General features: G+C 36.7%; 2 protein-coding genes across 2 annotated transcripts in view; one reads left to right on the forward strand and one right to left on the reverse strand.

The window, feature by feature from the left end:
• The window catches only part of Ccdc114 (Coiled-coil domain containing protein 114), a 39,646-nt gene that overhangs the window by 11,018 nt on the left and 2,071 nt on the right, over positions 1-26,557 (reverse strand). The gene's annotated exons all lie outside the window — the stretch shown is intronic.
• Vps37B (vacuolar protein sorting 37B) lies at positions 1,832-9,829 on the forward strand. Its single transcript, XM_019055452.2, has 4 exons — positions 1,832-2,138; positions 4,214-4,385; positions 5,731-5,813; positions 7,815-9,829. Exons 1-4 carry the CDS (start codon positions 1,977-1,979, stop codon positions 8,112-8,114), a joined length of 717 nt encoding a protein of 238 aa, XP_018910997.2. The 5' UTR covers positions 1,832-1,976; the 3' UTR covers positions 8,115-9,829.

The following is a 26,557-nucleotide window of genomic DNA, read 5'->3' on the forward strand; positions in this document are numbered from 1 at the left end:
CGTCATCAACACGAGTCCTTTCCCTTGCTCTCCTTTCATCTTGGGTTGGTTCCGATTATTCTCTTTGTAGTGGTGCTATAAGAGCTATGTGAGTAATACAGCTGAATATACGAGAGATTACAATCGGGCCTCGTCTTTCAACTTTTCTCCCGTATTGGCAGCACAGAGCAGAGAATTGCGAGTTCACGCCTCATGCCATCGCGCCTTCAATTTTGCAGACGCAACACAGACATCCGTCAAGCACGAATAGTTGTATCTCTGCATCGTCATCAACACGATTCTTTTCCCTCCTTCCCCTTGCTCCATTTTTGTGTTGGACTCGTTGATTCTTTTTTTTGGTGGTGCTTCAAGTCAAGAGCTACGTGTGTAACACCCTAGGAGCAATGGCTCTTTAAACAAAATTCTACAAAAATTTGTTTAAAAAAATGTAAAAAACCTGTAAATTTTAGGAGTTCGTAAAGTTTAAGTAAAAAAGGAACTCTTAAAATACTCGTTTTAGGTAACCCTTCTGGGGAAGTCTATTAGATAAAAAAATAGTGTTATTTTAATTTTAAAAAAAACGTAAAATTTACGTGAAAAACAACAAACTATATCCTCAATTTGTATAGGCTGCAACTTTTCCTTTTATACTTCTCCGTTCACCACATTTTCCTCCTCGTTTTTGCCCGCAGGAAGTTAATAAAAAAAAAAACATAAATTTTACTTAATATTTACGTAAAAAAATTAACATAAATTTTTCTTCAATTTTATGTGAAAAAAACCCTTTAAAGGGTTTCCTGATACGAATTCCACAAGAGTTTTTTAACGCAATTTTCAAATGGTTTTGAAGTAAATTTTTAAGTTCTCTTAAAATTTACGAGTTTTTTACAACTTTTCTCATCAGCCACTGCTATACTAGGGAGACAAAGATACGAGACCATGTAATCGGGCTTAGTCTATTAACTCTTTTCCCGCAATGAGTAGGCCGACGTGCAACTGGACTGCATTTTGCAATTTGGAACTATAAAGTCAGGCCCGGCTCAAAACAACGTATGTGCCATAAGTTTCCCTATGCACATAAGTGTTTTTTCAGATGAGCTAGAATTTATAGCTCCAAATTGCAAAATGCAGTCCAACTCGTGTTTATAAATTACACTTATAAATGAAGTATGTACCTAAAATATTTTTCCACCCGTAGAATTGCCATACGGCAGAGCCGGGTCGCCTCAAGCCAGCATGAGCACCTAGTAATTAAATAAATGAATTCTTCTCTTGTTTTTCACCGTCATATGTAATCTTGTAATTTTATTTGTATTGGCACGAAACCTGTATGTACCTAGGCTCGGATGTAATACTGTAACTTTATTCTCTGTCAGTTTTTCTTTCTTTCTTATGTTACAAATATTATAATCAAAATGTATGTGCTTTGAAGAGGTAATAAATAAATAAATAATAAAATATTTTTGCATTGCCGACTGCAGAAGTGCAGATTTGACTGCGGAGTTCGAAGTCCGAAATGGTCCGAAGTTCAAGATAAAAGTACAAAATTACTCTGCTAGGTAGCAGCAGGGGTAGCGGTAGCGGCCATCCTTTCTTCTGTGTTTACTTATCTTACTCTATGCACACCGTAGATAAACAACAACAGAATGTTCATTGTTCAAGTACATGCATAGAGAAAAAAAAGGAGGTGTTTGCATTTCGGGCATCTTGGAATTTTTTGATGACTTGATGACGTAGGTGGGTACAGTGTGAAGGGGATGTCCCTGTACCCAGCTGTACCCACCTACGTCATCAAGTCATCAAAATACTCCAAGATGCCCGAAATGCAAACACCTTCTTTTTTTTCTCTATGAAGTACATGGCCATGGCGTTCGCCTTTGTGATTAGTGTTATCTAATTTGTGTAACAGGATCCGAAATATTCCGATTAGTTGTTAAAATATCGGTCGAAGTTAACCGCTTGAATTTTCATTTCGCATTTTATAATAGTATGTGAAAATGTCGGCCGGAACTTATTATAACCATCCTGATAGTCGCGCGGATATGCTCGTTACTACAACTCTGAATGAACTATCTTTCAATGCGTTCAGCTCCGAGGAACTAAAAGAAATTTTTAGCAGTGATGATAAAATAGACGATATGATCAAAGACTGCAAAGTCGTAAGTGTTATTAGTTATGTACCTAGCAGTTATTTTTAGTGATCAGATACCATGTACAACTCATGCTGGACCAACCTCTTATCACCAAGTTTTGTTTCATTAGTTTTTGTACTCATGTCAGCACAAAATGATAATTACTTAAGTATCTTTGTTTTAAGGGTCTCGCTGTTCCCAGTTTACCCTTGAGGATGTACACTTTTGTCGTAGTAGTTCATTTCATGGGAGAATTTCAGATCTGTAAATGAGTCAGTATGAACGCCGATTTTGAATTGGTTATTAATCCATCTTGTTTTGAAAGAGATGAAACTGATTGGCTTTTGACTGCTAGTTACGCATTATAAATTGTACACGCGTATACAGACAATCAAAATTCCTTGAAACTAAAATACTATGAGTCATTAGTATCAAATTTCTTTCTCAAGTTTTACGACATCATGTTTCATCATCTCTAGTGATTCATGATGACTCATTTTTCTATCTCAAACGCCTAGCCACAATGGCCATGCAGGTCATTTCATGAAAGAAGTATTTTTATCCTTAGTTTTACTAAATCTGTAGAGTTGTTCTTTGGAGCTGTGGCTCCAAGACTTCATTTAATGTTCAGGAGGAAATTACTCTAGATGACCGATTTTGAGTCTAAAAAAGTTTTTTTTTTGGAACGAAAAGAAGTGAATTCAAGTTTCCAAGCAATTCATCCACAAACTAAGTCAAATAATCTAACTGACGTAAATTTGAGATAAGTTACTCAAATAAGAGAATGAACTAACCTCAAAGTCCTCTGTCTGACTGGTTTTTGGCTTCTGAGGAAAGAGGAAGAACCTATAGCCAACAATAGACCATAGAGTACAACAGGATCGCAACGCACTGGAGCGCCAATTAAGTCAATCCATGAACGGGCCGTTCCGAGCCCCTTGTTTGCTGGTAAAAGGGAACCGTTCGGCATTTTTTATCAAGGCAGCTTATGGGAGAATCGCAGGCTGCGAGTGGTTTTTGGGATTTATTAATTTAAATCAATCATTATTACCGCGTATTTTGACAAATTGGGTTCACCGAAGTCATAACAATTTAATAAATGTACAACAATCCCGGTTATAATGAAAAAAATTTAATAGGTCCCTTTATTTTCTGAGCGAAGACCGGAGCTAAGACCCCGCGCATATGTCATCGCCAGTCGCCGCACACTAGTCTCAGAAGCACCGGACAAAACAGCCTCAAAAAGTGACTTCGTCAGTGCTCCAGAACATTACGACTGTATTGTACTCTATGCTATTGACTGGATTTTATATAGGGGCATAAAGGGCCATCTACATTCTGAAAATAGCTCAATATGGCTCTATCAGCTGCGTGAATCCGTGCACAGGAGACTGTTTTGTATGTAAGGGTCTGCAGTTCGAAGGAAAAGGTACAGAGGGACAGAGTCAAGAAGAAAAGTGAAGATGAAAGAAAAGAACAAGGTGGATAAAAAAAATCAAATTAGGAAAACTAAAGATGGCATGATGTAAAGGTGTCTGGATCATAAGCCTGGAGTAGCGTCACCCCTCAGGAACGAGCACTGTGATAAGATTGCACCTAAAAATTGAGCAACTGTTGTAATAGAACAGCTGCTGAATGGGTGATGCAACGTAAATTCCTAAATTTTATTTATACGTCCGTATCTAATTACATGCAAAGTTGAAGATGTGAGCAATAATACTTCAGCAAGTCGTATGATTAAAGTTGCATTTTGCTTCTCATCAAAAAGCAGTGTATCATAAGAAAAACCTAAAAATCAGTTGGAAGTAAAGTATTATCACCAATTAATGGATTCTTGCAAAGTCTATTTCCCTCCAATTCCTTTGAATGTCTTCTGTAAAATAATATGCTACATTTGATCTGGAAGTTTTTTTTGCAGTATCACTGTCAATTTTAGAAGTTGACTGCTTTACTTGCCAAAGTCTTTCAGAAAATATCTTCATCGCCATGATTCATTTCAGCCAGCATTTGTTCTTCTTGACATTTGTCTGCCAAATAGAGCAAGCTTTAAATGCTAAAAAATGTATGTGAATTTTATCTCATATTATTTTTTATGTTCACAGATTAAAGACTTGGAAGCAGAGAAAGAAATGTTAACTGTCAGCAACCGATCTCTTGCCGAGTTTAACTTATCTAAAGAAAGTCAGCTGAATGATGGAAAGCAGCAGTTGAAAGAGCTTACTGAACAAGGGGAGAAACTTTTACTCAGCATTAAAGAAAAAAGGGATGAAATTAGTAAGTAATTGCTCCATAATTTCTCAAAGAAATACTCACAGAAGGTGTCATCATAATTAAGGTGATTTGACGGTTGCCATTTTTTGCGTCAGAGGGATGTGCAATATATCGCATCAATTCATTCCATAATTTCAGCTACTTGTCATTTTTTTCGAATTTTGAGATCGCATTTCTGTTGTCATGAGACTAAAGAATTCATGTACCAAATTTGACCGAGAAATTCAACGTGTTAAAGGCAGGGTTTTTTCAGAGGAAATATATCGCATCCGAGTGCAGTTTCGATATCAGTATCGGATGCGATATTTTTCCTCTAAAAAAACCCTGACTTTATTACACTGAATTTCTTCGTCAAATTTGGTACCTACATGAATTATTTAGTCTCATGACAACAGAAGTGCCATCTTAAAATTAAAAAAAAATGACAAGTAGCTGAAATTATGGAAAGAATTGATGCAGTATATCGCACGTCGCTCTGACACAAAAAGTGGCAACCATCGAATCACCGTAATGACTTTTTTGCAAAGAAGCATCCACAGCCAATCTTAACCAATAGGTCAGTCTTGAAAGGTGCGAGAGCTACTGCTAAAGCTCGGAGGTGGAAAGTACTCATAAAACCACCCCAGGCTCCATTAAAGTTGTTCGTGTTATTGCCTTTTATTCTTTTGTAGATTAAACTAATTTCCTAAGGACAATCACTGCTTAAATACTACTATTCAATATGTCCAATAAATTCTAAGGAAAAACATTCCATCTTTTTGAGGTCTCAGTCAAGGCTATCTCAATTTTAATCCTCCATCGTCTTGTTTATGATTATCTTACACCCAGCCTCAGTATGACTAAATTTGACCCTAAGTTTTCTGCTAAATAAATAGGCTCTTTTTCCAAAGGCCCTACGTTGATTTGACTGATTTGCTTTGTTATGTCCAATAGTTAAATGCCTTCTTTAACAGATCCATTTTTTGAAAAATGTATGTAGTTACATCTTTGCTGAAGAAACAGTACTATCAATCTGATTTTTTTGTCAAACATGAGTTAGCATCACTGATGTTCTCTGTGTGGTGAAATAAGCAACTCAATTTACTTTTCATTGAATTGAATGCTACAAAGAAGCGCAGCAATACTAACGGTAAAATTTGCGTATTATCTGCTCCTTTCTCCGGGTGTCAGAAACCATATTTTTGCACTCAAGCATGAGGCCTAGTAAATTTTTCGAGTGCTTACTTATATTGAAGCAATTTTCTTGTAGGACGTGTCGAGCGTAATCGTAAGTTTTAGAACTCTGTTCAAGAAAAATTGCAGTATTTTGAAGACTACAATGCAACTAATTTTGATCGTTCTCTTCCAGAGAGTCACAAAAACAATTTAAGTGCAGAGACAGTTCTAGCTTTACTACAAACAGCTGCCGCCGAAATAGAGGAAGAATCTGAGGTAAGATGACTAAATTAATTTTAGAGGACTCTTTTTAAAGAATAGACACAAAGTTTTCTCTCCAAATTCGTACCGACTGCGAAAGGCAGATTATAATTTGACGGTGAAACTCTTAAATCTTGCATCTCTGTTTATGATATTGCAGAATTCCTGTCATACTTACTTTATGTTTTTTTAATGAAGAACCCTGCTAATATTCGTGAACTTTCATGATTTTTCCTTTCCATGTGAAACAAATTCTGAAAAAAATTTGGAGGAATGATGTTGATTTGTTATCCTTTAAAATATGAAATATGTTGTAGTGGAGATTCTTAAACACTGCCAACAGGATACTTGTTTTTGTACCTTAACCATCAAAGGATGTGTCCCATTAAGGAGGGTATTTTGGCCCTAACTTCGGCCAAAAATTGGAACAGCTTAGAATAATGTCATGTATGGTCAAATCGACTCTCAATCATCTACCCTTTGAGAATTTGTCCTTATTTGAGGTGTTTTTGAAAGGTTTTTGCCTGATTTACCAGTGCGAAGCAGTAAAGTTTTGCAGTTTTCTCGAATAATTGCTCATTTTTGGTCCTAAATTAGATTGTTTAAGTATGAGAGCAAGCAACTACCACTTTCTTTTTTAAATATGTTGTGATGGGTGTACTAAAGATTAACATTTTTTATTATAAAAGTGGTAGTCCCTTGCGCTGGCACTTAAAAGTGAACTTATGTCATTTTTCAGAATCCTGGAAAATAAATAAATATATGAAACTTATTCGAATTTTGTACCAATGTTTTCAATTTCAGTAGTTGCAAAAGTAATCCTGTAAGTCTGAGATTAGTTTTTTAAATGATTAACAATACTTAGGTCACTAATGTAGTGCATAGTCCGTTTGATTGGCACACAGTGGTCAAGCGAATCAGCGCACAGTGAAAGGTAATCAGCATAATCAGTAAACTTCGACTGCCCGCAATTCCTTAGAGATACCACCGGTTCAGCTAAAATGAGTTTTCTCAATGTTTTAGAGTCTTAACTAAAAGGCTAGCATGCTTAGACCCGAAAACCTTTTGGGCCAAAAAACCCCCTTTAATGGGACAAATCCTTTCTGGGTAATTTAATTTCTTGAAAACTTTAGTGTGTTTTCCCTCTTTGTGTGAAAAATATTCTATGAAAATTAAAGTCATGACATCGGTTCAGTTTCCTCTCAAAAATTATAATAGGAGTGGAGATCCTGCTGTATGGAAACATGTTTTTGCAGTTTTTTGGTCGGTATATACTCTTTGCTTTATCTTCACACTAATTTTATAATTGTTATTTTTTCATCCTGTTATTGAAAGGCATGAATAGTTTCTTGCTGTTTTCTAAAACTGAAACCTTTTTAAATCAAATATGTATTTTTGCATCAGCTGATTCAACAAATAAACAAAAACAAAATTTTTCTCAAGGATGGATTATTTTCACCTGTTGCTGGTCTTATGTGTGCTCCATTTTATCGAACCTGAATAATAGCAGGAACATTGATTTTCAATCAGTCATTTGAGAAAAGACAACGATTTTATTTCAGATCCTTGTCTCAGACTTCTTGTTGAATGACTGGACAGTAATACTGCGTTTATCTGACAAGTTGTAGTAATGGATATCCAAGTTATTGAATAAGTCGAATAATCAAAACCAGCCAAAAGACTGAAAAAATGCCCTTCTAGGCTCTTCTTGTAACCCAAGAGCACAAGCTTTGCCAATTTTCTATTGTACTCGTATTAAAAGTCATTTAATTGGAAAAAACATTAATAACCACGTATATTTTAAATTTTTTCCCAAGAAACTGGTTTTCATCGTTTCAGCTTGTGTGTAACCAGAAACTGAATTTTGACTTCGTTAAATAACTGAAACGCCGAATAATCGGAGGTTGGATAAGCCAGGTTTTACTGTACTTTCTTTCTTAGCTTAAAGATTTGAACTATGAAAATTTCAAAGCCAATTAAAGCCAAATCCTAACCCATTCCTTATTATGTTTGCAGGAAGTTGCTTCGAAGTTAATGAAAGGTGAATTTGATGTGGATGAGTTTTTAAAACAATTCGCACCTCGCCGCACATTGATGCATCTGCGCCGTGTTAAAGCCGATAAAATGACAGAAATGCTAACAAAACGTAATTCATTTAGCCGGGTACCAGAGAGACCTATGCCACCGAAAGCACAACCAAATTTCGCTCCTTATTTTATACCTTCGCCCATACCATCTGGAGTAAGTTCAACCCCGTATCCCGTCTCCGTAAACATGCCCATGCCAGGAGTTCTTCAACCAAATCATTTTGCTTGAATGAATCTGAATTTACTCCATTGGTCACCAAAGACCTGCTCGCAATGATCTGGAAACATATCATCTCTTGAATGTAAAATTCTTGTTAGGCCTAATTTTGTTGAGCATTACATGCAAAGCCATCTCATGACAAACTGATGGACTGTATGAAAAAAAAAAACACGCAAGAACAACAGAAGTTGTACGTTTCCTTATAATACACCCGATGAGATTGTTACTCCTTTACAACTGGCAATCAAAATTAACTGTCCAAAAGTTTTCTCTCATTACTCTCCTTTTCTCCTGCCATTCATAAAAGCACAAATTGTTGAAGCTTTGTTTTGAACGCAGCTCTCTTTACTTTGATCCTGCAGGCTAATCCTTAAAAGTGATAGACATAGCAATAGACAAAGAAGACAAAGAGGAAATGGAGTGATCCTATTGGTTGAAAAGGCAGGATCTTAGGAAAATAATGGGGCAAACGATATATCTACTCAAGGGCCTCTCAGGAGTTACCTTCAGTTAGTCTATTACTTACTTTCTCTATCCATTCCACTCATAGAAATGCTTCATTTCCCATTTGTCTTCTCTGTATACAGCTTTGATTATCAATTTCAATAATCAACCGACTAGATGAGACATGAACAAGTATTTTTAATAGATCAAAGGGAAGTGAGATTGTTCAAATTGCCTGATGGGAAATTTTGAAATCACATGGCCAAAGATAATTTAGTGCTGCCCTCTTTTGCAGGAAAATAATCTTATGTAAACTCTTAGGACAAGTCAAAGTATATTTGTTGGGAGTAGTTTACTCATTTTAACATCTAAACTCTCTTCCTCTCAAAATAGTTCCTTCAGTGATAACTTTACTGTTTCAAGTTAGGATATTGCCCAGAGGGTTTCTGTTGTCGCGCAGTATTTGATGTTAAATTGTATTGATGCTGAAATTTATTTTTATGATTTTTAATGATGAAAGTGCCTGTTTTGTAATCTAATAGTTGTTAGAGAGATTTTGCAAGTTTTGATGTCAAAGAAACTATGTCGGCTTGTTCAATTTGTCTTTTTAAGAGGTATTGACATATTAAATGTTTGTTGCATGTAGATAGGGACGAGTTCTGTGGGACGATTTACTGGTGTGACAGTCGATCAAAGCGCAATCACAGGTTTTTCCATTGGCTCTTAAGAGAGTTCAAGGTCCTATAGAACTCGTCCCTGATGTGGAAGTATCTCATTATAATGGTACTTTAACTCTTCATCAAAAGTGTTTTTTCTCTTTATCTTGTGAGGATTCTTGGTGCAAGATTAAAATGACTCGCTTGTTCAGCAAGTGAGTTTTGATTGTTGCTTAGTTTAAGTACAGTTCAGAAAAAATCCTGTCTTAGAAGTAGAAGGCCGTTTCATCTTGATTTTGAGAATGAAGCAATCTGTCATATTCCTCCATCGCTTGTTCATGATGGTAGACATTGTTCAGCGCTCATCCTCCCTCATGATTTGAAAGTCTACGTCTTTGATTATCACTACGCTCTATCTTATAAGGTTGAAAATAATTATCTTGTGATGTTAGTATTCTATTGTAAATTGTTCCCTGCTTACCCTCCAATGTAAAGTATTGCCGATAGTACCATTAGAAATTAAGACTTAGTTAATTTTAAGCTTGTATGTAAGCTAGTGCGTAATTATTTGACAGCCATGGAAGAACTACGTCTTAAGTTCTTGAATAAACACTTAAAAGTAAATTTGACTTTTTTTAAAAATTTTAAACCAATATTTGATCATTTCACTAACTTCTACAGAAATTTCATCTTGATACATAATGATATTTATAGATGTAGTTTCTGCACATTCAAGTTCATTATCAAGTTAATGCACTAAGAAAGAAAATACGCTAACAATGACTTGATTTTAAAATCTGGGGAAAAATAGAGACTTATTTTTTAAGTAACCACTGCATCTTCAAGCTTTGCTCCTTTAGGTCAATTATTAATCATGTGTTTTTCCAATGGACAAGACCATCGGTTGAATGGAGTTTTGTGATTGGTCAGCTAAGTTATTGTTCTTGGATCTGCAGGAGACTCCTATATCAGTTTAGGTTATTGATTAGCTAAAGGCACCTCCTTGGTGACCGACAAACGGTCGATTATTTGGCTTGATAAAAGGCTTTCCTACAAGTTTAGTTATCAAAAAAATAGCCACTCAATCACAAGGCTTCACTCCATCATAGTCTAGTCTTGTGCAGCGGACAAAAACATGATTTTAATGATCGGCCTCCTGCCTGGCCATTACACTTGAAATAAGGACACAAAATGAATTATTTTCTCACAACAGAATTTTAAAAAAATTGTACTATAATTTACTAAAACGCTTAAATTAATATTTGATACAATATCATAAATAAATACAACTTTTTAAAAATAACAATAAATAACATGTAACATAAGTGACGGCCATTTGTAAGTTGCCACTTTTTAAAATTATTGATAGCCGATTGTCAATTGATATAATAAATTTAAATCTCTACAGGTCATTAGTTTAGAGTCAACAAATCAATAGTTGTTACAGGAATGTTCTCCAGTCAAATTGAAGATCCAGTATTTTCGTCAAGGACTATTGAAAGTGTTAGACACCTTTTTTAAAAATAATTCACCCTGCAGATCTCACAAATTAGTAAATTTCTTAGTATTTTAATGTTATTGCAATTAATCTTCATAAATGAAAGAAAAATGCAATGGAAATATATCCTAGAATTAATGAAGTAAATTAGATTTGAGTTCAATTAAACATTTTTCATGGATGAAGCTTCATTGTTGTTTCCCTAAAAATGGTTTATGTTTTTTTCTGATTTTCAAGGATCTTTTTATCAAGTCAGAAGTTTTAAATATTTCAGAAATTTGGTTGTGGGGCGCAGAATATTGTTTTTGACCAAGTAAGAATTTTTAAAAAGCACTAAACTACACTTACACTTTTAAGTCATTGTAAAAAAAAGTTTAAAACATGATATGAGAGGAATACTACAAAAAATTATGCGATCTATTTGTAAGTGCAGTTCAGGTTTTTAAGCAAAACATCTAAAATAGGAGTTAATGGTTTTCTCTCTCCTGTACACTGATATATTGTAGAGGCCACATTTTTTTTCAGCTGTCTCTAGGTGTCCTTAATTTTAATGAGCTGGTTGAAATATTATGCCATTTTAAAATAATTATTCATAAAAATGGTATCCCAAGCTGAGAAAAGTCTACGTCTACCCCTCTTACTTATTAAGCTTTGTTTCAAGCTCTCTTGAAACAAAACTAATATTCTATCTGTGTTTGGAAAACCACAAATAAATATCTTTGAAAGTTGAAAGGATTCAACATTTTTAGCAGTAGAGAGCATTCACGAAGTCAGGAAAGTTAAAAAAAACCCAACCAATATTCTTCTTTTAAGGAGAATGTTAAAATTTTGTGGACACTTTAAAAACTGTTCCATGCTCCAATGAAATGGGGAATTCAATTTTTTCAAAAGGAAAAAGGAATAACAGATGGAGAAAGAGAAATAATTATTGTTTCACAATAGGTCTCTGTGAAGAGAAATACAAAAAAATTCATTTTTTAAAACAAGTTTTTTTTAGTGGCACCCAACAATTACAATGCATACTTAATTTTTACCCAATTTCAGTTTGAGTATTTTTGAAACATGTTAAGTTTAATAAATTATTTCTACAGATAAATGAATGTGTGTCGACAGAATCGTGTACTGCGAAAACCACCAATGCCCATTATTCCAGTCTTAAGTTTGTTTGGGTTTATAATACCTTCCAGAGTTATAGGTAGACAACCATGAAAGATGTGTTAATATTGGTTTTAGGGTTATCTTAATCTCAAAATGAGTCATTGCACCACTTTCAATTTTTAACCCAAAGAACTTACAGCTGGAAAATGAACATAGCGAGTTTTGCACGGCACAGTTCAATTAAGATCATATGTCGGAGTAATATAAAAGAAGTCCTTCAGCTGGTGAAGGTAGGTAGTTTTTCAAATTGAACGATATAAGAGAGCGAAAAATTCGGCTCTGATAGAATAAGTATTAAAAAAAAGAGACTATGGTTGCCAATTAGATCCAAAACCACAAGCTGTGTCGGAGTCGGAATCTTGAGCATTCGCTGTGTCTTTCAAATCAGAGAATTTTGATTCAGCTGATGAAACATCCCTCAAATCTGGAGTTGAAGGTGTACTGTGACTCATGAAGTCTTGAGCTTTTTTAGATTTTCTTTTCTTAATTGGAGCAAACTTAGGTGGAGGCATCGTTTTGTTGTCATTCTGAAACAAGATGATTCACTGTAGTGAGAAAGATGTGGAAATGCAATGTGTCGGTATCCAAAAACAAGAGTGGCAAAATAACTCCCCAACAAAAAAATATATTAGCGTTTCGACTTATGATTTACGATTTTCAGTATATAAGGGCAAACATAAACGTAAGGTATAAGTAATTTATCTTTTAATATAACCGAGAATACTTCAGTGAAAAATTGCACAAAAAAGAACAATGTTGAAAAAAAAAAAAAAAAAGAAATTGAAATGATGTCCCAAAAATTAGTGCTCACCATTGAAATAAGTCAAAGGTAGTTACAGTGCATTCTCTCTATAAAAAATCGGAGGCGAACCAAAGGGTTTTTTAAATTGAGCAGAGATTCCTTCATTACAGAGAAATTTCTGCTGTTATAACAGGTGCCGTTATAGAGAGGGAGAGAGAGAGAGCATTGTATCTACTTTTAATCTCCATTCTGAAGTTTTGAAATTAACATTCACTAATAACATTAGGTACTTGTTTCTTTGATCCCATTTGTCGAACCAATGAACAAAAAAATTCACAGAATTGCCCTTCATACAGCGACCTAAGACATAATGCAAATAGATAGAGTCCTTATGTTTTTTTTCTACACTCCCAACAAAATTAAATGAAAAAATAAAAATTGAGTGGTATTAGTGTGAAAAGGCAAATTTCACTACTTTAGCGAATCCAGGGCCGGATTTTCCTACTTGCCGCCCATAGGCCGCCTGTATTTTGCCGCCCCCTTCTCATTCGCTTTGAAACATCAATAAAAACCATCAAGTGAACGTGCCGGAGGGAAAGGGGTGCATAAGACGCGTTTACTCGTGTTGAACACATTTTTTGGGAAAGCCCAGTCAAAACTACTAGCAAAAGGTCACGGAACTTATCGCGAAAGTCAAGTTTCGTAAACCTATCTCTAATGGACAAGGCCTTCCATTCATAAGAAATGAACGAAACAATTATGAAAGAACAAACACAAAATTTGGTTTAATGATTTTAACTTCCGCGCCGACCGCACCGTGTTTAGCGCAATGCGTGAAGTATTCACGCAGTCTTGTAGGCGCTATGCGTTTCACGCTGACCGCACTGTGTTTGGCGCAATGAGTGAAGTATTCATGCATTCTTGTAGGCGCTATCCGTTTTACGCTGACCACAATAACCGCACTGTGTTTGATGCAATGCGTGGAGTATTCGTGCAGTCTTGTAGGCGCTAATGTGTTACATGCCGATTACCGCGCCGAGGGCTTCTCCTTTTCATCTCAAGTCCTCGTCATCATTTCTCTCCAAGTCACGCCGTTCCAGGCCAAATTGCGTGTTTGGGTTTTCTCTTAATTCGACTAATTAAAGATGCTGTCTCTTGTATCATTGACAGGCGACAAAATTAGAAATTACTATACTCTCAGGAAATGAGAGGTTTTTTAGCCTCTTCTCGTTTACAATTTTTTTTTCTAAACCCGATTTTTTTTAATACCTACATTTAAAAAAATTGCAAAATTTGCCGCCCCCTAGATTTGCCGCCATGGGTCGCGGCCCATGTGGCCACCCCCTTAATCCGGCCCTGAGCGAATCAGAATTTTTTTTGACGGGATGGCTGGTTGCAGATAAAGTCAGTTTTTTCCAATGAACATACCATGTGCTACTTAACGCAAAAATATTGAAGCCAATAAAATTTAGTGCTCCCCCCTCCCCCTGACCTGATCATTTTCAACCAAACTGGTGCATTCATTTTGGCAGATAACCATCGGTTCCCTTGAAACTTCATACGCACTCTGAACAATAGCAGTTTTGATACATTACCGCAGAACGAGTGGTGCCAGGCGCCTAATTAAAAGTTATGAATTTTCTTACTTACTTGTTGAATATTATCTGCTGAGCCCCAAGATTTGTGAATTTTTTCTACAGAGCTTTGGCTTTTACCGAGAAAATTGCTAAATGCTTCAGTTGTTTTCTTCACTCGCACATTCAATGATCCAATCCTCAAGAATCCTAAATCTTTTTCTGAAAACAAACACAATTGAAACTTAAGAGATGGCAACGATTATACTTTTCTATTTCAAAGCATGCTTTTTCATAGATCGAAGTCCACTATCAATCCTGTAGGTAATTTTTTTTTTTTTTTTGGGGGGGGGCGGGGGACCAAAAAAAAAAATAAAATAAAATAAAATTAAACAGGGTCTCCTCAAATGGATATTTCAAAAGTTTTTTTACAGTGTTTGAAAATTGCCCTTTAAAGGTCATTGCTGCTAAAGCTAGGCAGTTGAATTATTTTAAAGACACTTTGGGCTCAAAAAACACTTCTGTGCTGTACTAACACGTGTAATTTTGTATTGATTGGGTATACGCAAATAAAGATCATTTATTGGATGAGATTCAGGCCCAAGGAGCAGTGATCGTGATAAATAGCGATTTTATCGGTTGACTATCGCGATTATATCAATGGCAATCTATCGCAATATTATCGAATAAAAAATTGCGATTTATGGCGATTAAATCGCTAAGCATCGCAATTTTTTGTTCGATAAAATCGCGATCAATTTTCGTCGATAAAATCGAGATTAAATCGCCATATATCGCGATTTTTGTTGCTATAATATTGCGATAAATTGCCGGGCGATGAGTCACGATTTTATTTCGACAAGGTCGAGGATAAGCGCTCAGATGTTGATGATCTTAAGCGATTTTATCGCCGACTAAATCGCGACAAATCACGATTTTTCCGTTAAAAAATGCTACTTGGGGGGGGGGGGCGGATTAGCCGAGCTGTAGCACTCTGAGCCCCCTGGAAAGGTTTTCTCTATTATTATTTCCAATTTTTCCTCCCTGCGAGTGGTCCGATCAAATCTCTTGGGGGTCCCTGGAGTATTGCCGCAATCACTGAATGTGGGAGCTGAATGTGGCTTGAATGTGGAAGTTATCGGCCAGATGCCTGAATTGTGCGCGTGACGCGCAAAATTCAGCAACGATTCTCAGCAACCATCGGACTAATGTTGGATTTGTCTGAACTATTCGAGTAGATTTGATACACATCTGGATGAAAATAACTCGAATTTGCGAAATTTCAGCCGTTGGGCGATGACTGTTGACTTCTACATTCAGCTGCTAAATTCAGCGTGTGATTGCGGCATCTTGAAGAATTTGGGGAGTCGAAGAGGTCCTAAAACTAGGGCTTTAGGGGTCACGGGGCCCATGAAGTTCCGGACCCTTCGTTTTCTTGGAAACGAGGATCGCCTTCAATTTACGAAGTATACAACCCGCAATGTGCAGGCACCTTTACCCGCCGCCCGCCGCGCACCCCAGGCCTCTGAGCGCTGATACGGACCTGATGATTTAAGACAGTTCAAAGACTTGCAAACTACAAAAATTTGCGAACATACCTGACTGCTTTTTGCGAGCTTTAATTTCTGAAAAGAAAAGAGAGTATGTAAATTAGTAAACAAAGCTTGATAAATAAGCCACAGAATTAAAAGTCGGAAAGGAGGACAAAAAAACTTGATGGTATGGTGAGCTTTCTGTAAGTTCCCCGTGACGAGTAATGCCGGATTTTGGAATTCAAGGGATGAGGACAAGAGGCTGGGAGAAGCATACCAAAATTGTATCAAGATGAACTCGGACGCGCTGTGGAAAGCTGAAAATTGCACTAATCTGAAGGTGTGTTGATGTTCTACCTTCATTAGTTTTTTTTACAGAACAAATAAATCACATTTTGCAATCAGGAACCCCTATTTCTGGCATTTCCATAAAAGCACATATCTGCATAGGGAAACCAATGACACATGTGTTGTTTCTAAAATGAGTCAGAAATAGTGGCTCCTTATTGCAAAATGTGGTCCAAATGTTTGCATAGCTCTGCGAGAAAAATCGGGGATCATTTAGAGTGTAAGTGCCCATAGTTTTTTTTGATCTTTGAGCCTCAGATACCTCAGCTAAAAAATTCCCAATGAACTGCTGGTGAGATTACTACCTATCATAGCTTTTAGATTATATATTAGTTTTATTTTTTAAGTAACCAATCGCTCAGAAATGGACTCAGGAATATTAAGTACATGAAATTTACTTATTTCTCAATAATCAATCAGCGAACATACCCAAAAAAAGAAAATTTTTAAGGCAGTCATTAAAAATCCAATTTCTTAGCAGCTGATTATATTTAGGCAAAAAACCAAAAAAACAGTAAGACACCTGGAATTGTGAGCCTAAGAAGGATTTATTTTGAATATTTTACTCATAGGAGTAGTTACAATTACTATTTTTTTTTTTAAATCAAGGGCGGTAAATTTGTTGAGAAAACAACGGAAAAACACAACATCTGAGCGACTGGTTAGCCAAAAATTAACGCTTAATATACTGTCAGAAGGCTGAGAGTTTAAGCTCACAAGCAAGAAGTAGGTATATTAGAATGTGTTTTCTCATCTTTATAGTAATACTCTTGAGAGAGAGGGGGGGAGAGAGAGAGGGAGAGAGAGAGAGAGAGAAAACGGGAAAACTTCTGAAAATCGAATGATCTTTTCAATTCATCACAGAGCACAACAAATAAGTACCACCTTAAAATAGACATTTCCGGACATATTTCTTCGGTAGTTCACAAACCGTAGGTAGCGAACAAAAACAGTTCGGAGTTCGTGCATAGAGAAAAAAAAGAGGTGTTTGCATCTTGAGGTTTGTTTACCCTGTGACGTAGGTCGGTACAACCTGGCAAGCGAAATCCGGAATTCAAAGTATGAAAAACGAACCACAAAGTCCCATTTTTTTGCTTAAATCAACTCATAATATAATTTAAAGCACTTTTGATTGAATGACTTTTTTCCATAAATTACACCATTTCCGAGAAAATTGATGATAAAAGTCGCTGTACCGATCTACGGCATCAAAAAAATCCAAGATGCCCGAAACGCTAACACCTCCTTTATTTTCTCAATGCAGTTCGTGGACATTTTGAGACTTTCAAACGGACTTTTGCCTTTGAGCAAAAATCAGTTCAACCGCGGGTGTAACTTTTACTGTAATACATTGTAAAATTTACTACGTCTAATATTACTGTTACTCTTACTACGTCAAATATTTTCTACACCTGGACATAAGATTTTACTATGACTTGAACTTCCCGACACCAACATTGGAGTAAAAGCTTTAAGAAATGAATCTACATAAACTTACCAGAGATTGAAATCGTGCGCACTTGAGAAGGTGCTGATTAAGTGCTCAGTCATGCAGCAGAAATTGGACGCAGCGCCGACTTTTAAAGCAAAGGGGAAGGTGCGAGAGCATGCTGAATATTTTGTAACTGGAAAAACTCAGGCAATCCGAAGACAACATGCACATTACGTGGCAAACTTATTGCAAACAGCGTTAAAAACTGAGGCGATGTTTTCCTTGGGTATCGATTACGAAATTTAGCAGAGATTGTTCGTCATCCACAGGAAGAGTTCGCGGAAAGGGTAAAACTTTAAAAACGGCAACTAAGAGTCAGAGGTTAACTCGGCATAGGTACGTACCTTAATTGGATTACATTTTGCAATAAATGGCACAAATGTCGTTTCTAAAATGAGCCAAAAATAGTGGTTCCTTATTGCAAAATGTGGTCCAATTGAGGGGCTTGAAGGACAAGGCGCATAAGTGCAGTTTTTGCTATTTTGAGAAATACGTGTTTGACGTTTTGACATTACATGGATCCTTATGACGGAAAGAAAGTTCAAACTGACAAAAACTGACTGATGATTAAAAATTAGAATTTGGAAGCGAATTTTTCACAGAATATGCTTTAAGACTAGTTTGACTTGAAATCACTAATATCACAATTTTTTCAAAAACTGCAATTCTGCGCCTTGTCCTCCAAGTCCCACAATTATTAAAGACATCTCTCGTGGTTATTTCGAGGGCATGGAGATACTTCAAGGACGGCTGAGGTTTGTGCGGAAGTGATTTGCATTAATATTTACAAGAATAAGTACCTTAGTCATGTGCAGTTATTAAAAGATCAAAGTTGCGAGAGTGTATATTACGTAACATAATGGCGAGGATCAAGCAATCTGTTCTTCTCTCATCCCTTTGAAAAATGGAGAAGCCTCAATTCTCTGTTTTTAAAAATTGTCTGGAGTGCCAATATGTCGATATAGAATTTTGTCAGAGAGCATCAGGCTTTCCAGCCTTCTCAGTCATATCCAGTGTCATTCTCTGATTGACATTTTAAAAGAGGTTGGAATTCACGCGGAAAGAGTATGGGAGTTACACGCATTGCTATTCCGCCTTCAATTTTCGAGGTAGGCCAGAAAACATACTCAGAACAGCGAGAGTTACCTCAAAGATTTGAGTCCCATGTTGTCAGCAAATCTTGTTCCGCAGTAGATCATATTATCAGATGACTATTCTTTTCAAGACTTCGTTATTAATAACAAAATATAAAAATACTGATTCGCTTTAAAATTTCTCCGGGAAAGCAATGTTTTTCTCGATGACACGTGGGAAACTTTGCTGCGGCCCGATTATTGAAACTATGTCGGCCCGACACGCCAAGACATAGCCCTATCTTAACCATGCAATATATCGCAATTCGATGTCTTATCGGGCTGCTTTAAACTTTCAAAAAACGGCCCGCTGGTTGCATCGATACTATTGACTGTTTTGAGATGGTTAAGCGATTTATTTCCTGACAAAATCTCATCTTATTAATGAGGTCTTAATAAACGGCATGGATACGGTTTATCCTTTCTAGCTCTCATTTTGATTGTGTTTCGGAATATGTTCGCCGTTGTGAGGAACCTCGTTTAACTTATTATATCACTGGTTTTAGCTCCCTGTTTCTGCCGGAACCATAAGCGGCGCGTGGGGTCAAAAAGTGGCGACGCACATTGAAATCGAGTCAGTAGGAGAGGTCGGACAAAATTTTGAAACTTTAAACGCTTATAACTCCGTCTATACAAAACCACGAGGTTCTAAAAGTGGTTCCATTGGTTTCCTCGCGAAATTTCCTGCTAGCAGCACCTCTTAAATTTAAAATGTGACGAAGTAAAGATCAAAATTTGCAATTTTAGTAAAAAATTTCATGTCCGACCTCTCTAATTGAGTCGATCCACTGTGCGGCGGGGGTGCTATGAAATTGATGATTTCTTTCCGATTTCCCGAGAAACAGCCAGTTAACCCCAGCATTCGCAAAAAGTAGTCTCTGACAAGCACCGCCTATGCGTGGGCCCACAGGACAGGAGCTCTTCTGAGACCGCCATGTTCGGAGGCGAGTTTCTCGTTTTAAATGTGATAGAAAACAAATTCAAAATGGCAACTACGCGCATGGTCAGTGGTTGCTGTATTTAGCATTCTGGCAGCGTTGTGCCCGCCGCGTCAACTCGCGCTGCGCCTAAGGGCGGAAAAACGCTATTGCGGGGTTGCCGCTATTAAAAAAAGACAACATTTATATGCCTATTAGAGGTGGGTACTCGAGCTGTTAAATTGAGTCCGTGCAATTTTATTTTTAGGTTATGTTATTATGATGTCAAAATCGAGGGTCTCATCTGGGAACTTTCGGGGGCATCACACCAAATTTTAAACATACGAGTCAATTAGTGAGCAACGATCGGTTATCTAACTACAAAAATATCGTTTCCATCTTTCAGTTTGGATGTCTTCTCGCTGCATGAACGAGAATTGTTAAAAACCAACAAAACGAACATGCTCTAATGAGAGAGAGAGAGAGGGTGTGACTTCATACCTGCTCGAAAAATCCTGCTTCAACCAACCCTAGAATAATAGGCATTTCAACATTAATCATATGAGCTACGAAAGTTAGAGCGATGATTCCAAATTATCAAAAATGTGATATCAACGTATAGAATGGTTTTTTTTCCCCCATGATATGAAACGTAAGAAGGATTCGTCGCAAAAGCCTGGATTTTGGATGGAGATTTAAGGTCAAAAAAATTATCCAGTGGGTATAATTTCTTGTCGATCAAAAGATGGAACAGGGTATCTATGAAATGACGTGATGATTTCTTCAGAGACGTGTCGAGCCCACCGTGAGACTTCTAAAAGTCTGCAGTTATTAACTTTAATTCAGAAAATTTCTTATCTTGAGGTTCAGTAGAACGAGACTCGGGTAAAAATTGTCTCTCCTGCGCTGAAATTTCCCTTAAACACGAATCACCAACTAAACAGCCAAAAAAAAAAAAAAAAAAAAAAAAACAGAAAAAAAAGAAAGAAAGAAAAAAAAAGAGTGGCAGGCTTCTGATAATGGCTCGCTCATTCTTTGAGGCTCAATATGTTGTTCGTGCCTTCAAATGAACAAAATATTTAATGCAGAAGGAAACTATTGGGAATTAAAATTCATACACTACGAAACATAAATTTGTTCAAATATTCGTTATAGAAAGGATAAAAGAATACTCGGGACAAAGTCATTGAGCTAAAAAAGAAGGTAATATTGCCATAATTGGCATCACGGTACCGATGAAAAGGATCGCCTTATCATTTCTGTGATCTACGTAATTACCGCTTACAAAGCTTCAGTTTAAGCCGCTGCATTTAAATTCTTCCCAGTTTTTATCGCTTCAAGTACAATACAAATATGGCTCAGAAGGGGAAGGGGGAGGGGTAATGAAACTAAAGGAGGCTCAGTGGGCTAAAATAATTCACTCCATCGAGGGGCATACCCTGGAGGGATGCGTCGGCACCTTGATGTCCACCTGATAAAAACACACCTTCAACGGCGGAAGACAAGTCTCCTTTTTGGTAATTTAATTCAAGTAATAGAGAGGATAAAATTTTCAGTCATTGGCACTTTCCGTTTTCTTTGAGAAGTCATTATATTATTCTTAATCGAAATTTGAGCTAGGGGCGGTAAATTGGAATTTGCTAAATGGAGAAGCATCACTAATGAACTTGCAAACATCGCTAAAAAAAACCTCCATCGAATTGTGGAGGAGTCCTCATTACGGCTTAGCACACATGCGGACTGCATTTTGTCATGGGAACGGAGTTCCCCATGATATTAGAATCGTTCCTTTGCTTTCGCTATGGGATTCCCTATACCTCTGCGACCTTGAGCGTTTCGCCCAGTCTCCGATTTTTGGTTGATTTTCCGATGTATCAAAAACCGTTGTATTTTTTAGCCAATCATGTCTCTACGTCAAGTTGTGTTGATTGCTAAAATTCGCTTACAGCGAGTTTTTTTCCACCTTGAGATGTCGTGTCTGACTGGTAAATCTGCGCAGAACCACGAAGTTCCGTTTTTAGGCAAATTCTTTTTTTTGGGAGGTTCTGATTGGTTATTTTTCGCCATCAGTTTTCTGTTCGTTGGTGCAAAAGATCGCCTACCTCGGTGTTCTTGAGAAGCCGCCATTATCCCACCTCAAATTTGAAAAATAGAAGTAAAGAAATAATAACCATCGTACAAGGTGGAAAATTGTTCTGCAGGACTCGTTACGGATAAAGAAGTCAAAATCAGAGCTCGATTGATTGATTTAATTCATGGATACGCAAATATTGCCTTAGCTCAACTGCCGCGATCGGAATGCATTCTGGGATGAACCTCGAGACGCATTAAAACAGTGCGAACCATGGCTCCTACAGCAATGCGCTTCATATGCGCTTCATATTTCAAAAGCAGTCAAGGTCTCTTGTGATAAGTCCCGCCCATTGCCCGAGTCTTTTAAATGCTATTTTTACTCTCCCTCCCGTGAATCCGTTATAGCCTAGTTGACTAAACCGCCTCGTAGTTTTGATTAGATGCGGGCACCCGGCGATCGGGAGTTCGATACCCGACGATGTGAACTACTTTTTAATGGTTGTATTGAATGTTTTAGACTAATCATCAAAAAATAATTAATAGTAGATGATAAATGTACGAACATTTTCTCGTGAGTTAATATGTTAAACAAAAATACTGGAATATACCTCCTTCATATAATCAGCCACATGTTCCCCCAAATTAATGGCGTTATTTTCTTTTTTCAATAAAGTTAATTTGCATTCAACGTTCGTAAGTTAAGCAAAAAGTACCTATATTGATACAAATAGAAAGACATGAAAATAGTATGTCTAACATTTCAGTTGTTTTTTTTTAATTTATTTTTTGTTTTTTTGTTTTTTCAATAAAACAAATTGACTGGGGCTAGAATCATCGTATCTCTGAAGACAAAAGCTAAGTTTTTTTATACAGAAATACTAATATATTCATCCTTTATATAATCAGGGAGATGTTGACCCAAATATTGATGTATATTTTCTCTGTTCGCCCAAATTAATGATGGTATTTTCTTTTTTCAATAAAATTAATTTACATTCCACGTTCTTAAAGCAATATTTTCTCCAAAATTCAGCAAAAAATAACAATGTATACCTACGCAAAAAGTAAATAAATAAATAAAGCAATGACATGAAAGTAGTATAGGTAGTACACATCTAACATTTCGGTTACATCTATTTGAATGAAAAAAATGGCAACTTAGGAAGCACATAGGTCACTTATCGACGGTGAAACTACCAAACCACGTATCTCGGTTTGCGACGTCGCAGACTTCCTGTCATACTTTATTTTTTAAATAAAAAGCTACTTAACGTCCAGTCTTGAAAATTTCCGTGATTTTTCCTCTTCGTGCGGAGAAAATTCTGTGAAAATTTCAAGGAATGATATTGATTTGGTCTACTTCAAAAAAATAAAATGTGAGCGGAGATTTTTAAACACCGCAAACGAGATACGTGGTTTGGTAGTTTCACCGTCGTTATGATGCGTATTCGGGCATATGCGTAGAGTAAAAATATCATACTTTACGCCGAAAAAACGAAACTGAAAGTTAAATGCGTTAACTTCCAAAAACCATACATAATCCAACGAAAATAAATAGTTGGTAAATAACAGCTTTCTTGTATGCAAAGAAAAAAAATTAAAAATGTTAAAAAAGAGATGTCGACACAAAATTACATAGCCCCTTCAATTCTGAAGATACTACAAACGAACTGTACCTTAAAATTTTCATATCCCAGAAGCAAAAGTTTCCATGACGAATATTGCTATCGCTAGCGATTGCAAAAACCAACTTGTTCCAATTTGGAACTATAAATTCTGGCTCTTCTGGAAAAACACCTCTGTGTATAGGGAAACTGATGGCACATACGTTGTTTTTAAACCGGGCTGGAATTTATAGTTCCAAATTGCAAAATGTAGTCCATATCAGTATCATCTTTTGAATAGAGATGTGGCGATCCTTTCGGTATGGCACATGCGCATTGGAATGGGAAAAAACCGTTTGGTTATCGTTGTGCGCACCACTGAACTGCTTTGGTGAGAGAAATAGTGACCTACATCTGCCTGGATTAGACGACTGGCTTTTGTGCATCTTCTCGAGTCTTTCTCAAAAAGTAATTTTGAGTTAAACTGTATGAATATGAGTGACTAACGATGCGATTTGGCTTAAAAATGTCGATACCTGAAAATAGAGTACCTATATTAAGAGAGTATGGCCACTGGGTCCCATGGAGAGGCTTCGGACCCAAAAATGGCGGTGCTTTGTTTTGGTTTTTAAGGATGGGAGGGGGGTCATTGCCAACTTTTGACGGTTATCACCAACCGCACTTGCTGCCAACCTTACTACATCTAAGATCATTTTTCTCAAAAATTGCACACGATTAGCCTTAAAAATATGTAAAAAAGTCGCAATAGTGCATTTGGGGAAAGTTCTCGTTACGATAAGCAAAGACAACTACATTTTGAATCATTTTGCATTACATTAACTTTATGGCGTCCGCCATTTTTGGGTCCTAAGGGCTCCATTCAGCCTAAGATGGCTGAGCCAATCAGAGGTGGTAACTCCAGTGGCCATACTCTCTTAATATAGGTACTCTACCTGAAAAACCTTCACCAATCAATCATACCTCTATTTGCGATGGATTTATCTCACGCACTTCAATAACACAGAAAAAAAACAAGAAGTCGAAAATAGATACAGGAACTACGAAGAAATTGCAACGTGGTCAATTATCTACATTTGAGCAACAGCTATCCGCTTATTATAAATAGATATCTCATGCAAATGAACTTTCAACGATTTCGAGAAAAAAATAGTGGATTTGCGGCACCATTCGCGGACCAAACCGAGCGGAGAAATTTTAAACGGGTAAAAAATTTCATTACTGGATGAATCAAAGTACCTTTATTGACAGTTTTTATTATAAGATAAGAGGAGCTGAAAACAGAAACTAAGATGCGTTTTGAGTCTCGTGATATTCTATTGACGACAGCGGTTTAAAAGCCAGGAATCTTACACTAGTTTTTGGTACCAATAGAAAATGGAATGAATATAAGATAAAATTGTGATTATAATAATGAAAAAATGTAGAGACTTTGGCATTATTTACAGAGCGGCAGACTAGTTTGAATTTAAAAGCGCATAAAATTAAAATATATCTATAACAATAAAATGAATACAATATGATTTTGCAGAAATACGGCGTGATTTGAGATCATGATAAAAATTTCTCTAACAATATATTATTAAATAAAATGCACATGACAAAGCAAAGGCTTCAGAAGAATAAAATAATCATATTCAATAAAAACAAAAAAATAAAACGTAGGTAAAGGAAGTGCACGTGGTGGTAAAAGGTTGTGGTTATTGCAGTATTGTAGGCGGAACGAGCAATTTTGTGAAATAAATATTGAGAGAAAGATAAAAGGCCGTGAGCCGTATTCATAGGTAGTTGTTCATTGAACAGCTCTTTACCTTAGGGAGGTTCCTTACAGCTTACATTGTGAATAAAGTAAAGTTAGGGACCCTTGAATACGGCTTTATAGAAAGGACGAGTATCCCAAACGCGAGTAATAAGTAGTGTAACTCCGGAAATAGATCCTCGCAATGGATTACAATCGATCGCCACTGCAAAAATTGCAAAGTACACTGGGGAAAGAAAAAAAAAAAAAAAAAAAAAAAAAAAAAAAAAAAAAAAAAAAAAAAAAAAAAAACTTACGGGCTATATGTATAGACAAACCGTCCGTTCTGGACTCAGAGTTCCGAAAGTTCCGGGTGCTGGAGCCGTAGCTGCGCTTGCTCCGGGTGCTACGCCCAGAACTTCCGGTGTCTGAGCCCGGAACGCGGACGTACAAAACCCGTAAGTACGGCTTCCAGGGCCGGATTTTTTTTTCAGTGTAGGAAAAAAAATTCTACGATTTTAACAAAATTTAAAGTAAGTACAAACCTACTTTGCACTTCGAAGAACTCGCGATATATTTTCTTTTGTATTTTGAATTTTTTGTAGCGGAAGATGATTGCAGTCCATTACAAATATCCATTTACTAAGTTATACTGCTGAATCTTATTCAAGGTTCACAGAAATCATGCTTTCTATGATGCTACACATTCCAGGTTTCCTTAAAACCTAATTTTAATCACAATGCGAATCACAATTGAATGTATTTATGCTAAAAGGAACTATGTTGCAGGCAAACCCGATGCACACAGTTCCTTTTGGCATAAATACGTCCGCAATTCAGGGGCCTTCCTACGGAGAGAACTGTTTAAGGGACGAATATAAGAATACTACCCTACAATACTCAGGGTTGGGATCCGAATGTCATAGGCAGGTGCGGTCGATCATGCTGCTTTCGGTGAGGTTTTCTTTCAGATGGGACCTAAATCAATGGTTCACTGATACGGGTTTAAAAACAATCTCACATACTAACGGACAATGGGTCGTAGTTTAAAAACTATCGTGGACGATTTGCCAGAGCAAATGATAACAGAAAACTTTGATATATTGTTATGTTTTTCTTTTTTATCAGGGTTCATGACAATTTTGGAATATTTGCCTGCTTGTTGTACCTGATCTCCTAGTTTTGTCCTACTACTTATCATTGGACAATGGCGATTTCGGAAGTTGTTCCTCCAAGGAGTGACTTTAGCCAATGAATTTCCCTGACATTTCCCTCATTCCCGAGCGCAATTTGCTAAAATTCCCTGATGATTGAGGTCAAACCAGCTGGTTAAAAAGACACGATTAGAAATAGTTTGCAGGCAAAATGTGTTGTTCGAAACGGCAAGCCCATTCGGGAAATCGAATGAAGGCGACCAAACAATTTTCCCCTGACAATTTCATCATTTTCCCCAACATTTCATGGTTTTCCCTGACTTTTTAAAATTCCCTGACATCTCCAGGTTCTCCCTGACTATTTAAAATTC

This window comes from Bemisia tabaci, chromosome 2 (assembly GCF_918797505.1).
Source record: "Bemisia tabaci chromosome 2, PGI_BMITA_v3".
NCBI classification, from domain to species: Eukaryota; Metazoa; Arthropoda; class Insecta; order Hemiptera; family Aleyrodidae; genus Bemisia; species Bemisia tabaci.